Consider the following 15741-nt stretch of genomic DNA (forward strand, 5'->3'; position numbering starts at 1 on the left):
ACAGGCGAGGGTCAAACACAAAGACGAGAGAGCTAAGAGGCAGGTGACTGAGGCAGAAATCCAGAGACGCAACACAAACGAGTGAAAAACAAGACTGAATGAAACTGAACGAGGCACACTATGAAGAACAGATCCAGAAGGGCTCGTGGATTTACAGAAGAGGAAAACACAAAAGTGAAGGAGTCAGCAGCGAGAGACACAGGAAGCAATGCGGTTGAGTCTGAGATGCAAGGCCGGACATCACAAACCCAGTTGGCCGCGTCTAACTGACCTTAGAGAACACAAAAATGGCCAAAACGCACACAAAAAGAGCCTGGATGTGGTGTTGTAGTAGTGGAGACTTGGTTGTCCCAGCCTAAAGTCAGTGCATTACACATTACACAAGATCTTTACTTAAAATGTTGGCATTGACTTCATTGGTAGTCAGTCTAGTTTTCCTGTCAGAGTGAATCAACATTAGCAAACACAGAAATGACTAAAACTCAGTCAACTAAACATATCATGTCATCAGTATTTGGTGTGATAGTAGTTGTGTTGTTCACAATACATATTTTGCAAACAGAGTCATGCAATATTATGAAGTTACTTGAAAGATTCTATCAAAACAGCTACGACTCCATCATTTCTCATCATAAGATGGTTTCAGTTTATGGATTCAACATAAAAGTGAACATAAAATATCCATTTCTATTGGAAAAGTGAAGACCATGAATGATGGCCAAGTTTGTGGTGTTTAGCTAGGCCTGATAAGGGAAATGTTAAAAAACCAAATAGAACTGATATAAAATCACAGATATATTTGGGCGGATTTTTATGGAATGCCATAGAAACTACCTCAATGAACAGGAAACCCATCCCCATTGAAACCCCCAAATAAAGGCCAGACAGATGAGGAAGCAGACGTTACCAGCTTCATCACTCTGCAGCGCACTGTGGTAAAAACACAAACCACAACATGACACCATCCATTTTCTTGTTTTCAACTGCTTATCCAGGTCCAGGTTGCAAGAGTAGTAACCCCAGTAGAAAGGCTCAAACAGCCCTATCACCAACAATCTCTTAAAGCTCCACTAGTGGGATCTGAAGACATTCCCTGCTCATCCTGGAGATAAAATCCCTCCAGCATGTTCTTGGTCAACCAGAGGACTTTCTGCCTGGACATGCCTAAAACACCTTCCCTGGGTGGCGTCCAAACGGACCCGTGAACAAATCCCCAAACCATCTCAGCCTCTTGCCTCTGTTAGTGTGACCCAGGGCAGCTGGGGCTATCATGTAGCTCATTAACACCAGTGTGTGAATGTGTGTGTGAATGGATGAAAAATGCATTGTATTGTAAAGCACTTTGGAGTCCTCCAAGTCAGAAAGGTACAAGTCCAGGTCATTAGTCATTACCTTTTCTCATGTGGAGGATCTGCGGTTCTACTCCAAGTCTCTCCTGGATGTCCAGGCTCACAGGGCTGAACCCAGCCACCCTGTGAAGAAAACTTATTTCAACCACTTATATTCACAGTTTTGTTCTTTCAGTCATTACGCAAAGCTGATGATTATAGGTGTGGATTGGAACAATGACTGAAACGTTGCAGCACAGCCTGGCTTAGCTCCCCTTTCATCACAGCAGACTGGTTATTGATGCCCTGCAGGTCTCCTTCCACCTGACACAACCTCTGGTGTCCACCAGCAAGTCCAGGGCTTACCACAATGACTAGCACCAGTAACCACCAGAGCAAAAGAAGGAGCCTTTGGACTCATTGTCCCCCACTACTCTCGGGGAAATGGTCAAAGCTCTGCCAGAGGTGGAAGGCCGTTTTAAAAGATTCTTATGTGTTCTCATATGTCTTCCCCTGCCATCTGATTCAAATCAATACCAGACGGAGATCAGCTGACAGTGCAGCTAGTCTCTTTCCTCATGGCAAGACATTTTAACTTTTATTAAGCTGACTGGATATGTAATCCAGATATCCATAAATCCTAGTTCCTTGTAGAAATAAACACTCCAGAAATCCATAATAACACTTGGCTACGATCTCAAATGAACATTTAAAATATCTGAAATGTAATTCTTGTAATCATGTGTGTTAGTTTTGAAGCTTTATTACTGCTACATAAAATAAGAATTACAAAGAGGTCAGATTGTTCATTAAATGTTAAAATTGCCTGCCACATTTTACCTGAATGACTAAAACATATAGACACAGGTCAGATTACAGACTACAATCTCATTCCCTGACCTGAGACCAAGGCTGCCCTGATACCATGAGTACCGAGGACATCCTTATGTTTAAACATGGTGTTTGTTATGGTCAAACTGTCTGTCGTCAGAGGGACCGGCAGTGCCGATTGTGTAGCAGCCTAGTTTCTGTCAGTCTGTCCCAGGGTAGCTATGGCTACAATCTGGGTCATCGCTGCCAGCGTGTTAATGCGGTTATGAACGAATAGGTGAATGGAAGTGCCTTGAGGGGTTCTAGTACTCTAGAAGGCACCATACCATTTATCGTACATGTTTAATAATATGTTCGACATACACATCTTCAACACTTTCAACACTGGTAATAAACTCTCTGGCCCTACTGTATGCATCTTTTCCATCACTTTGTGTCTCTGATATAAAATCTGATGCTTTTCCAGATGATGCTTGTTTCTCTTTATCTAATCTTGGAATTGATTTTGTTTTCTGGAATTTTTGCGTCTTATTTATTCTGTCTACAGTCCTTTCACCAATTCTTGGGTCGCTCAATGTTTTTTGTCTTCTTTAGTTTTTTGTGGCAGTGTTTGTATTCATTTTGAACTAATACCAGTTATAAAACGCATATTCCACAACTCATAAACCTACACAGATTTAATAATATACATTCTCACGTCTCCTAACCTGCTCCAAACTTGCTACCAGTTTTTTTTTCTTTTTTTTCACGTTGCTACGCTTGCGGCGGATGCAGAATCAGAAAAACCGGAAGTAGATCTAAGCCAATCAGATGTTGCAAAGCGTCCTAAGCTGACGTCAGCCCGGCACAGATGAACCACCGGTAGCGTTGAAAAAAAGCGTCACAGCTGCCTTTGTTTTTGCCTTTCTACGCTAAAGCCCCTGGTTAAACGTCCAGACATCATGCCTTTCGATGTTAGGAGGTGAGTACGGAGCCTCCGGTGTGTTTGGGTTCAGATAGCGGCGGTGTTTTCAGCCTGAGTCCTGGCTGGTGGGGAAACACCGCCGCATCTACCTAAGAAACAGCAAACGTGTTAAATCAGTGTTTTGTTCTCTTTCACATAAAAACTGGGCTGCTCGAGTACATAGTGTCTCTCGGTGGAGTGATGCTCAGGTGTGCTGCAACAGTTTTTATGTGGGTTGTTGTTTGCGCATGTGCAGATTTCCACATGATTTCAACAGCGTAAGACTTGTAAGCATCACAAACGGCACAGTTTCTGTCATCCTTACGAAATAATTGACTATATTACAAAGCAGTTTTAGCGTCTGTTGAATTCAGAGCACAGTTAAAACGCAGAATCAATTCAACAACTCAGGTTAGACGCGGACATCTAATATTTGTCGTTCATTGAGCCCCCACCCATGTGAAAATAAATACAGGATATGTACACTCATCCACCCTTTACAAACTCTGATACTGATACTGAGTGGTAACTGGTATTGTTGCACCACAGTATGATCCACACTCAGCAAGTCTTCAGATACATCAGGGACATTAATAAGACTGAAATTATTAAAACACACGAAGCATATTTAAAGCAAAAATTTTATTCATTGTAAAAAAAATTAGTTGTCAATTTTTCCCATCAGCGTGACATTCTTAGATGTCCACTTTTGTTTTAAAATGTCAAAAGACAACTATCATGTAAACTACCTGTAAAAGCTCAGACACGATGAGTATTATTCATCATTTTGTTGGATCACACGACCAATAATGTGAACGTATCTAAGAAACGTATATGCTCTGGATGAGTTTATTGTGTATTTTCTCAATAGTGAATATAGTGGTCAGCATATATGATCCTTAGCCACACACAGGTCATCTGTTAGAAAAATTCATGGTAGGCATCTGATTTTGTTTTGTCATAGATCCATGTGTTGTTGTAACGACAGGATGAATGTAGGATGTGTTGTAACTCTGTTAGTCATTGCTACAGTGGATGAAAAGAGTGTATGAGGTTTTTGTGACAGAAAGTCAAAAGGTTAGGACAAGATGTCTTGAGTTTCAGCACCTTTGGTAACAAAACTCGAATTGGAATAACTGGAAATGACTCGATTAACCAACTAACTAGATGTTTTGACATGTTGCGGGGAGGATCATCTCAAATGTAAAAAAAAAAAAGTGCCATTGTTAATGTTCTTTCAAGCATATGCTGAACAAATAAAGACCGTAGTTGGTAGGGATGGGTACCGAATTCGGTACTTTTTAAGGTACCGACCAAATTCCACAGTACCGACCGAGCACCGATTCACTTCGTTTGAAACGGTGCCTCGTTTCGGTACCTGTCCTTTACAACGAGAACTTGCCTAGACAGCTGCACATGCGCAAGAGCGTTAAGTCATCGGTCGCTGCGAGCGAGTTGTAAACAGAGCAGCATGGTAGAAAGAACGCACGCTAAAGCTTGGGTCCCCTTCACTAAATGTGATGGGTAACTGGGTGATGATGATGAAACCAGCGACAACGATCTACGTGAGACATCCTCATCTTAATCTGCTCCGGTAGGTAAATAAAATGTAAGATAACGTTAGCTTGATTTGTTAGCTTCCGTTTCACTAATGCTGCGTTCGCTTTCTCCTCGGAACCCCGAAATTCCGACTAGAAGAACATGAACGCGCTCTAAAGTTTGGCTTTACCTTACTAAATGTGACGGGTGATTGGGTGAAGATGAAACCAGTGACAACGATTTAAGTGAGACATCCTCCTCTTAATCTGCTCCGGTAGGTAAATAAAATGTAAGATAACGTTAGCTTGATTTGTTAGCTTCCGTTTCACTAATGGTGCGTTCGCTTTCTCCTCGGAATCCCGAAATTCCGACTAGAAGAACATGAACGCGCTCTAAAGTTTGGCTTCACTTTACTAAATGCGACGGGTGATTGGGTGAAGATGAAACCAGTGACAACGATCTAAGTGTGAGGCATCATCGTTTAAATCTGCTCCAGCAGTTAAATAAAATGTTTAAGATAACGTAGCTTGATATGTTAGCTTCCTATGCCACCAATGTTATCATCTAATGGTGCGTTCGCTTTCTCCTCGGAACTCTGAAATTCCGACTAGAAGAACACGAACGCGCACTAAAGTTTGGCTTCACTTTACTAAATGCAACGGGGGACTGGGTGAAGATGACACCAGTGACAACGATCTAAGTGTGAGGCATCATCATTTAAATCTGCTCCAGCAGTTAAATAAATTGTTTAAGATAACGTAGCTTGATATGTTAGCTTCCATTGGCACCGGTGTTATTATCTAATGGTGTGTTCGCTTTCTCCTCGGAAATTCTAACTTCCCAGTAGGAAAAATCAATTGAAAAAGGACGGTAAAAGGAATGAAGATACACAGTAAATTTAGTTCACAGTAAAGATGTTTGCTTCAGTTTAATTATCAGCTTATAAAACTACAAGGAAGATGTTAAAATACAAACAGTTGTATGTTATTTATCGTGATATTTATCAAATATGGTTATAAATTGAGAAAAATATATATCTAATTATAACAGAGAATTAAAATATTAAACACTCAAAAGTATCGAAAATTGGTACCGTTAAGTACAGGTATCGATTCGTAGGTACCGGGAATTAGTACCGGATCGATTCAAATATCAAAGGTACCCATCCCTAGTAGTCGGCATGCCTAATGGTGGCTATCACATCATTTCCCATAAATGATCACACCACCAAAAAGGTGTTCACTTTTGGGTGTGAAATGAAAATACAGAAAATGTTTATTTCTGATGGAACAACTAGATGAGCTTGTGGTGTGATAACCTGTGTTTTATTTTAACAATGCCCTGTTTGTTTACATAAAACTTAAAGCCTAAATCAGAACCAACCATGTGAGGGCACATGTTTTGCTTCAGCTTCAACTCCCAGGTTCTGTTCTCTGGTCTACTGTTTTACCACATGTGTGGATGGAATTAAGGTTATTTTAGGGGGCATGGGGATGCTTCTCTTGTGTGACTTAAGCCTGGTTTATGCTTCTCCGTCAGCTTGGCAAGGGACAGACACGCACGGATTGACGGAAGCGTTTTGCTCTCATACTTCTCCGTCTCCTGGAGAGTGTTGCAAAGCAATTGCCTGGCAGGACAACAGAGGGCGTAGCGCTGTTCTGTGGTATCCTGTCATGTATCGGTCCAAGATAGTGTGTTTATATTGTGTTTTTTGTGTATATAAGAGACTTTTAACACGGACATATTTGTCTCTCATTCTCCCACCTCTTCATGCGCTCCCCACCTCTAAACCCACGTTTCCTGTCATTTCCGTCCACAAATAAAATGCCTGCTGCGCATCTTTTCACTCCTCCAGTCACGGGAGGATGAAACGTTCATATTTTTAGAGTTTTTTCGCAAGGTATTCTTCAAGCTTCTCCGTGTCTGCCGCTAGTTATCCTCGGCTCTCTTTGCAATGGCGGCGTTGTAAACAACAGCGGCATCCTGACCAATCACAAGCTTGCGTAATCCGTCTCGTTCGACGGATGTTTAAAAAAGTGGGCTCAACTCCGTACGTACTTGCGTGCCCTACGCAGGGACGGATAATGGCGTTGCGTGTCTCCGCACTGACGCAGACGGAGAAGCATAAATCAGGCTTTATACCTCACTTCCAAGGAGTGGAATAGTACTGGTTGGTAGCCTTTTTTATGGTCCAGTGTGTTCAGGACAGTGTTTTCACCATCAACTGAACTCTCACTGGGCAGCCAGCGTTAAATCTACAATACAGAGTCCCGGGTTTGTAGGGTAAAACCAAAACAAAAATGATGTCAATAGAAGAGATCTGTAACATGTTAATGTTGACATCACGGCAAAAAAAAAAAAAGATGACAGAGGTATTGTAGATAGTATGAAAGACCTCTACCAGAGACGGAGTGACAATGGCGAGTGTGGCTCGCCCAGTTTGTTGAGTCTGCCTACTGGTTACTTGTATATATACTTGACGCGTCAGCCTGAGGAAGTTTGCAGCCGCAAACGAAACGTAGCGGGAAAACAGGTAACAAAACTGTTCAGTGTTTTAAAAAAAGAACTATAGCATGGAATTGCACGTGATATTGTTTTATGGCAATGTCACGTAGACTTGGACCCCATAGACATAAATACGTAAATGCCCCTTTGGGCGCTGGTAGTGTAACAGCGTCACCGCCATATTGGATGAGTCTCACTCTCCAAAGCAGTTTAGAACAGTCCAAAGTCATGCAGAGTGAGTAGCTTGTGTCTGATTTTGTGAAAAAGCCTGATAAAATGTGTTTTTTAGTTGGGTAGCACCTTCCTTAGTAGAAATGAATGCACTGGGGATGAATGGAGATCTAAAATGGCGGCCGGCCACTAAATCAGCGCCAGTCCATGGGGCGTCTACGTATATATGTCTGTGGTAGACCTGCAGTTTAGAGAGTTGTGCAATGGCAGATCCACCAAAGAAAGCTAGAAATTCCTTATCAGAACAATCTAGAAAAAGAAAGACAATGCGATAGAGCAAGAGCAAAGACCAGAGTTATTGGGCCGCTGGAGAGCTCTACTTGAACAGCATGTACAGTACTACGGACTCTGACCTAGCAGTGCTGCTACTTAGGGATGCACCGATCAGGTTTTTTGCTGCCGATCACCGATACCGATATCAAAGAATGCTGATCACCGATACCGATCACCGATACCGATCACGTGGATTGGCCAGAAATTTTCTACAACATTATAATGAGTGCTACAAACTACATAATCTGGGAATAAAGGAAATGTAACCTAATCTAAAATGGTCTGTATTAGGGTTGTCACGGTGTGAAAATTTAACCTCACGGTTATTGTGACCAAAATTACCACAGTTTTCAGTATTATCGTGGTATTTTTTTAAACGTGCTACATTTTCACACAATTAAATAAACCCTGTATATCAGGAAATATTGTCCTCAGTTTGTGTCTAAATTTTGCCTAAAATGCGTTATTTTGTAATTATGTTGTTTATTTGTTTACATTTTTTCCCTTTAGTCTTTAAAATACCAATATTTGCCCATAACTTCTTATTTTATGTCTGTTTGTCATAATTTTAAAAATATTAGATCAGATGATACTCAGTACTCAAGTAGCCTTCTAATTGGATAATTTTTTTTTTACCTTTACTTGAGTAATAAACCCTATATCAGGAAAATATTGTCCTCGGTTTGTGTTCTTCCAGTGAGCTTTACAGATGTGGGAAAATGTCATCAGGCAGTAATCATTGTTAAATTCATAATTATTCTCAGAGAGAGACCAACTCTTATCTGCACCTGGGATCCCCGTAATGCATAGCGTCATTTCAACATGGGGGTGTCCGCGACACGGTTTATATGCAGGTAGCGGCGCTGCAGCTGCTTTATATAGCGACTCGTTGCACTCTCCCTCAACCCAAATCCTCGGATAACGCATTTTAGCTAAAACGCTAACGTTAACTTGCCGTGCGTTGACTGTAGAGTTGTGGGTGATGGTCACGCAGATGTGTCATGAGATTTGAAGCATTGCTGCCTTTCACAGACACTTTTTCTGCACGTGCTGCAAACAGGATAGCCCTCTTCTATAAACTGTCCCTCGGCATTCTTCAAATATCCAAAAGATGCCCGTACTTCCGACTTTGTCTTCTTTGAGGGATAATAAATGTCCTCCTGAGCACTGCCGTCTCCTCCTTTGGCCAGTATTTCAGCTTTAACTTCAAGAAAGTTTTGGTTGTAAACAACAAAGCGCGCATGTGCCGCTGGCAACTTCAGCAGATGATACGGTGGCTGTTAAGGGTCACCGCGCCTACACCGCAGCCACGGTAAACCCACCGAGATAATATAGTTTTTTTAAAAACAAGACGGTTATTATTATTGTCAACTTTTTTTACCGGAGTTTACCGCTACACTGGTTACCGTGACAACCCTACCTGATCGGTCTGCTTTGATCTATTTTGAAAACTCCGATCAAAACCGATAGGGGCGCTATTGGCCGATTGGGATCAAATGCCGATCCATCGGTGCATCCCTACTGCTACTGGATAGGTAAGTAATAGGGGCAGCAGTAGCTCAAGAGGCTGAGCGGGTTGTCCAGTAATCTGAAGGTTGCAGGTTCGATCCTGGCTCCGGACAGATAATTCTGCTGTTGTGTCCTTGGGCAAGACACTTAATCCACCTTGCCTGCTGGTGGTGGTCGGAGGGACCAGTGGCGCCTGTGCTCGGAGAGCATAAATATGCAAAGTTCAGGAATGTGTTCTTAATTTTTAACATTATCAAATATGTTGAAAATGATCATTAAACCTATTGGAATTCATGCTATACATGAACAACCTGCTGTTTGTATTTCACTTGATGTAGAAACAAAAGGTGATGAGGAAATTTAAGGCTCTGACTCGGCTCTACTTCTGCTTTTAAATAACATTTTGTCCCACCTCTTTCAACAAAACACGACCAGCCTTATCATTACTATGTAGGTACTAATAAGCCTCGGATCTTTTATTGCCTCGCAGTCAGATGCGACTTAAGAAAGTACCGTAGCTAAAATGCTAACGTATATTAGTGTGGGAAGCAAGACTGCTCCATTGACTATTCTCAGTTGTGGGACAGGTTCTTCTGCTGTCTTTCAAGTGATCTTCGCATTAGGGCCCCAACAACAAATCCATAAAATTGATAAAAATCAATGACCGTCCTCTCCTGACCACCTCCACCAGCTCCTCTGGTAAGACCCCAAGGCATTCCAGGGCCAGTTCGGATATGTACTTTCTCCAACATGTCCTGGGTTGACCAGGGGACCTCCTGCTGGCAGGACATGTCTGAAACACCTCCCTGGGGAGGTGTTCAGGAGACATCCTAACAAGATGCCCAATCAACTGACTCCTCTCGATATGGAGGAGCAGCGGCTCTAATTCGAGTCTCTCCCAAATGCCTGAACTCCACACCCTATTCCTAAGGCTGAACCCAGCCACCCCACGGAGAAAACTAATTTCGGCCGCTTGTATCCACGATCTTGTTCTTTTGGTCATTAGCCAAAGCTCATGACCATAACAGTAAGTACTGTGCGGTAGATTGACTGGTAAATCGAGAGCCTTGCATTCCAGCTCAGCGCCTTCTTCACCATAACAGAACTGTTCAGTGTCCGCATCAGTGCAGATGCTGTCCCAATCTGCCTGTCTGTCTCCTGGTCCCTCCTTCCCTCACTCGTGAACAAGACCCCCAAGATACTTGAACTCCTCCACTTGAGGCAGGACCTCTCTCCTGACCCGGAGTTGGCAAGCTGCCCTTTTCTGGTTGAGAACCATGGTCTCAGACTTGGAGGTGCTGATCCTCATTCCAGCCACTTCACACTAGGCTGCAAACTTCCCCAGAAGAGCTGTAACTTCCCCAGCAAGAGCTGTAGGTCAGAGCCGATGAAGCTAAGAGGACAGCATCATCCACATAAAGCAGAGATGAAATTCTCCTGCCACCAAACTCCACACCCTCAACACCACGGCTGCACCTAGAAATCCTGTCCATAAATGTTATGAACAGGACCAGTGACAAAGGGTAGCCCTGGTGGAGTCCAACCCTCACTGGGAACAGGTTCAACTTACTGCAGGCTTTGTGGACCAAACTCACACTTCTCTGATACAGGGACTGAATGGCCCTTAGCAAAAGACCATAAACCTCATACTCCTGGAGTGCCCCCCACAGGGTGCCTCTGGGGACACAGTCATAAGCTTTCTCCAAATCCACAAAACACAAGTGGATTGGTTGGGTAAACTCCCATGACTCCTCTATCACCCTAGCAAGGGTAAAAACTTGCTCCACAGTTCCGCGGCCAGGACGAAAACCACATTGCATCTCCTCTATCTGAGGTTCAACTATCAACCAGACCCTCCTCTCCAGTACCTTGGAGTAGACTTTTCCTGGGAGGCTGAGCAGTGTGATCCCCCTATAGTTGGAACACACCCTCTGGTCCCCCTTTTTAAAAACTGGGACCACCAACCCGGTCTGCCACTCGATAGGAACTGACGTGATGACCACGCAATGTTGCAGAAACGTGACAACCATGACAGTCGTACAACACCCAAGGCCTTGAGATACCCAGGTCAGATCTCATCCACCCCAGGGGCTCAGCCGCTGCTTAGTTGTTTCACTACCTCAGCAACTTCTGCCCCAGAGATTGGACAGTGCATCCCCAAGTCTTCCAGCTCTGGTTCCTCCTCGGAATGCGTGTCCGTGGGATTGAGGAGCTCCTCAAAATACTCCTTTCACCGCCCGACTATAGCCCCAGTTGACGTCAACAGCTCCCCATCCCCAGTGTAAACAGTGTGAGCAAATTGCTTCCTTCCTCCCCTTAAGCCGGGCGTACACTGTGCGACTTTTTCACTCGTACCACTCAGCTTCAGCTCAAACTGTACGACTTCCTCGCAGAGCAGATCTCACGAGCCAGGCGCTCACACTGTACGACCCAGTTCTCGGGTGCGATCTGACTGCTCACACTGTACGTCTGGTAGCAACATGTCGGCCCTAAAAATATGCTAAAAATAGCAGTTTTTACGCAACACTTTTTGGTCTTGTTTTGCCTGTTGTCCTTCGGGAGTGCTGCAGGAGGACACAGCGATTTATGGGAGTTGGATTAGGAAAACGAAATAAAGAGAGTAAATCTGTGTTTTGTGATCAGTTTAATTTGACATGAACACGACAAACACACTTTCTTGACAATCTTTGTGAGTAAAAAAACGTGTAGAAATTAAATCGAACAGCGTGTGTTATTAGGGAAATAGCGGGGAGCGGCGTTGATGCAGGATTGCGCAAGCGCCGTGAGCGGTTCTGATACATTTTAGGTCGCAGCTGCTCGCAGCGCTGCTTCAACAGTGCGATACCCTCACGAGGGACGAGCGAAATATTAAACATGCCAGAAGTCCGTGCGACCTCACGACTGCTGATCGGTAGCTGGTCACGTGGTGTTAATCGCCTCTCGTAACCCCCTGTACACTACACGACTGCTCGGCGCAAAACTCGCCCCGATCTCGTGGATTCTCGCACGACTGGAAAATCGGCTCAAAAAAGTGAAAAAGTTGCACAGTGTACGCCCGGCTGTAGGTGCCGGATGGGTTGCTAGAACCTTTTTGGAGCCGGGAAAACACTGGACTATTCTAAAGTGGCCGAGCACTGACCTCAGTCCTATTGAGCATCTTTGGAAGGAGTTGAAACATGTTCATTTTTTCAAAATAATTCCATTGAAGCATGGTTGGAGAGCAATGTCTGACTTTTATTGGTTAGATTTCATAGAATTTTTATTTATTATTACTTTTGTCCGACTCAAGTTACTTCTTTTATCACTGTGAGTTTTTCTTTCTTTGACTGAAGGGTACCAGCAGTTTTGTCCACGTTTCCTGCTTTCTGTTTGGTTACTGTGAATAAAGTAAGGGAATACACGGCAAAGGTGTCAGCATGACCTTTTTCTGAAAAGAGACTACTGGTATTGATGCAGTAGTACAGAAAGAACTTCACACCTCACAAATCCCTAGGCTTTAGTTGTCAGGATTAAGTGATTACTGCAGTTTTTGAGAAGTTGGTCTACACTAGATGATGATCCTTAGGACTGTACTAGTACACTACTAGTGTTGACAGGCTTTGGACTTAAAATGCAAACTCGTAGTTGTAATAAACACAAATGAACAACTTTGTTTTTTTAGGAGAACAAAGGAATGACTTTAAGACTTTTTAGTCTTAAAGTTGAAACAACCTTTAGTTTGTCAGTGAGACTTGTTGTGCGTCAACCTGATGATGACTTGTGTTTGTAAAGCGATGATTAGATCATCAGTGACTTTAGTAAGAGATCCTCCTTGGTGTTTATGCTTGTATAATTAACAATACCTTATCTGGACCATGTTGTGTGTCTGCTATGTGATACTTGACGTAAACCTCTGACAGAAAACATACGCACGAAAAAAGGTAGGCACATGATGCTCATAGGCTCATGTGTGAGAGCCTTAACGGTCCATTATGTGGGATTGCTCAACAATCCAAGGAGAGGATGAACTGGTGACTAAGTATGAGTCAGTCTAAAGACTGAGTTTATTTAGTAAGACGTTTCCTTAAAAATAAGTCAGCCCTGTGCTTTCATTTCATTTCAACAGTGAGATACTGGTACACCATGTCCTTACCACTGACACAACATGTCATTCACCACACAGAAGATTCAGCCATGACATGTCATGAAGGAAAATGTGTTTACAGTATTTCAGGAAATTACAAACATAAGTGAGAGTTTGGTATTAAAAAAATCCTGTCTTGGTGTTATGTTAAAGACGACCTGACTGGGGTTGTTTTTTGTTAATGTTATATATGCTCATAGGAGTACTGTATTGATCTGTCATGGTGGTGATGTCAAGAATAGTGCAACTGCAGTTTTTCTTTTTAAGCCAGACTCATTAACTTCACTTACAGTTAATCTACCTCAAGTAGAGGTGTGCCAAAAACAAAATTAGATTGTGTATTTGAACTGGTTTACAGTGTGCAGAGAAATTATACAACCATCCCTAGAGCGTGTTTGGTCAGAGTGTGTTGTGAATTATAAGAGCAGGGGGAGGTTTATATTAATGCTAGTAGCAAATAGAAATGACTATTATGTCAGTTCATGGAAATGTTGAATTTGAATGTTCACCAAGGACATATTATTTCATCTAATTATTATTTAGTGATATGAGACAGTATTTTCTGATTTGAGATTAGTTAAGTGGCTCAGTATTGTGTAACCTTTAAAAACTTCATTGCCCATGAGGCTTGGCGTGTTTCCCAAAAGGCTTAGCAAGAAAACGAGGAAGTGGGTGGTGTTCGAGAAAAACTGGAACTAAGTGCAGACGTGATTTTCCTGTAAGGTGTTCTAAAGCAATTCACTAAAGTTTAAGTTCAACTTCAAGACAAGATCTCGCCTCACTCTTTATTTTGAAGAAGCTCTGTTGAGCTACAACTGAGTGGGTTAAATGGTTAATGATTTTTGGCATAAATGTATGGTTTTATTTTCTTTTAGGGTAGTTTTTACATGAAATATGTTGGATGTTTCATTGTTGTGTAATCTGGAATATATAAAAAGTAAAAATGTTTTACATTGAATATCAAAGGTACATTATGTAGTAATGAAATAAAAATGACATGCTTCTGTTCTGGGAGTTTCGTGACTATTGCTAGTAGAGCTGAAAAAATCAAATAATTGATGCATCCAGCTGTGGACATAAATTATTCTGACTTGTTGAAGAAGCACACAATAATAGGTTATTGTTGAATGCAGTTTTATTTATTTTTTTAACCGTGGCTCATACATTTGTCAGAGTGGGACGTGTCCCCCACATTTACCAAGTAGGAAATATTGGTCCACCTTTATGTGGTTGGGTGGGCTGAGTGCTGGAGTTGTAACCTGAGACCGAACCCGAACCGAGTAAACCTGATGGATTCAGTAAATTATGCTACTTTAGCAGGTTGGGTCGCACAGCGCGCTCTGGGCGTTTGAAAAGCGAGCTAGAGAGATGCACAGCATGTCTGCTCATACATCAGAGAGGATATGTGCTAATATTATTATTTAAGAAGTGCTTAAAAAACTTAGGTTCAGTCGGGTTCAGTCATGTCAGACCAAGCCCCCATAATCCTGGGATAAACGGGAAACCAACACGGAAGTGGCTAAAATTGTGTGTTGTGTTGTGTGTGTTGGTGTTGGTTTGTGTTCATGCATGAGTTGTCATGCTGTCTTCTCGATCCCGATGAGTCGTGGCGGATGGCTTATTATACTGAGCCAGGATCCTCTGGAGGTTCCTTCCTGTTTAAAGGGAGTTTTCTTCTTCACTGTCGCTGCATGCTTTCTTAGTATGAGGATTGCTGTAAAGCCACTGACACTAGTCAGTGACTTGATGCAATTTGCTGGGTTCCTTATATAGGAAACTTTTTTCTGATTGGCTTAATGAACTGAACTGTATTGGAATGTTTACAATGCGACGTGCCTTGACATGACTCTTGTCGTGATTTGGTGCTATACAGGTCCTTCTAAAAAATTTGCATATTGTGATGAAGTTCATTATTGTCTGTAATGTACTGATAAACATTAGACTTTCATATATATTGGATTCATTACACACAACTGAAGTAGTTCAAGCCTTTTTATTATTTCTAATATTGATGATTTTGGCATACAGCTCATGAAAACCCAAAATTCCTATTAAAAAATTGGCATATTTCATCCGACCAATAAAAGAAAAGTGTTTTTAATACAAAAAAAGTTAACCTTCAAATAATTATGTTCAGTTATTCACTCAATACTTGGTCGGGAATCCTTTTGCAGAAATTCAATGTGGCGTGGCATGGAGGCAATCAGCCTGTGGCACTGTTGAGGTGTTATGGAGGCCCAGGATGCTTCGGTAGCGGCCTTAAGCTCATCCAGAGTGTTGGGTCTTGCGTATCTCATCTTTCTCTTCACAATATTCCACATATTCTCTATGGGGTTCAAGCGGGTTCAAGTCAGGAGAGTTGGCAGGCCAATTGAGCACAGTAATACCATGGTCAGTAAACCATTTACCAGTGGTTTTGAAGAAGAAAATATCATTTCTACAGCGCCTCTCAAGATAAA

General features: G+C 42.3%; 1 protein-coding gene across 1 annotated transcript in view; it reads left to right on the forward strand.

Annotated features, from left to right (window-relative positions):
• The first annotated feature begins 2967 nt into the window (after window positions 1-2967).
• Window positions 2968-15741, forward strand: part of ergic1 (endoplasmic reticulum-golgi intermediate compartment 1) — a 46868-nt gene continuing 34094 nt past the window's right edge. Inside the window, exon 1 of the mRNA XM_015972832.3 lies at window positions 2968-3120. Coding sequence (XP_015828318.1) covers window positions 3101-3120 — 20 coding nt within the window. The 5' untranslated portion in view covers window positions 2968-3100. The remainder of the gene's footprint in view (window positions 3121-15741) is intronic.

The sequence above is a fragment of the Nothobranchius furzeri genome, chromosome 1 (assembly GCF_043380555.1).
Source record: "Nothobranchius furzeri strain GRZ-AD chromosome 1, NfurGRZ-RIMD1, whole genome shotgun sequence".
NCBI classification, from domain to species: Eukaryota; Metazoa; Chordata; class Actinopteri; order Cyprinodontiformes; family Nothobranchiidae; genus Nothobranchius; species Nothobranchius furzeri.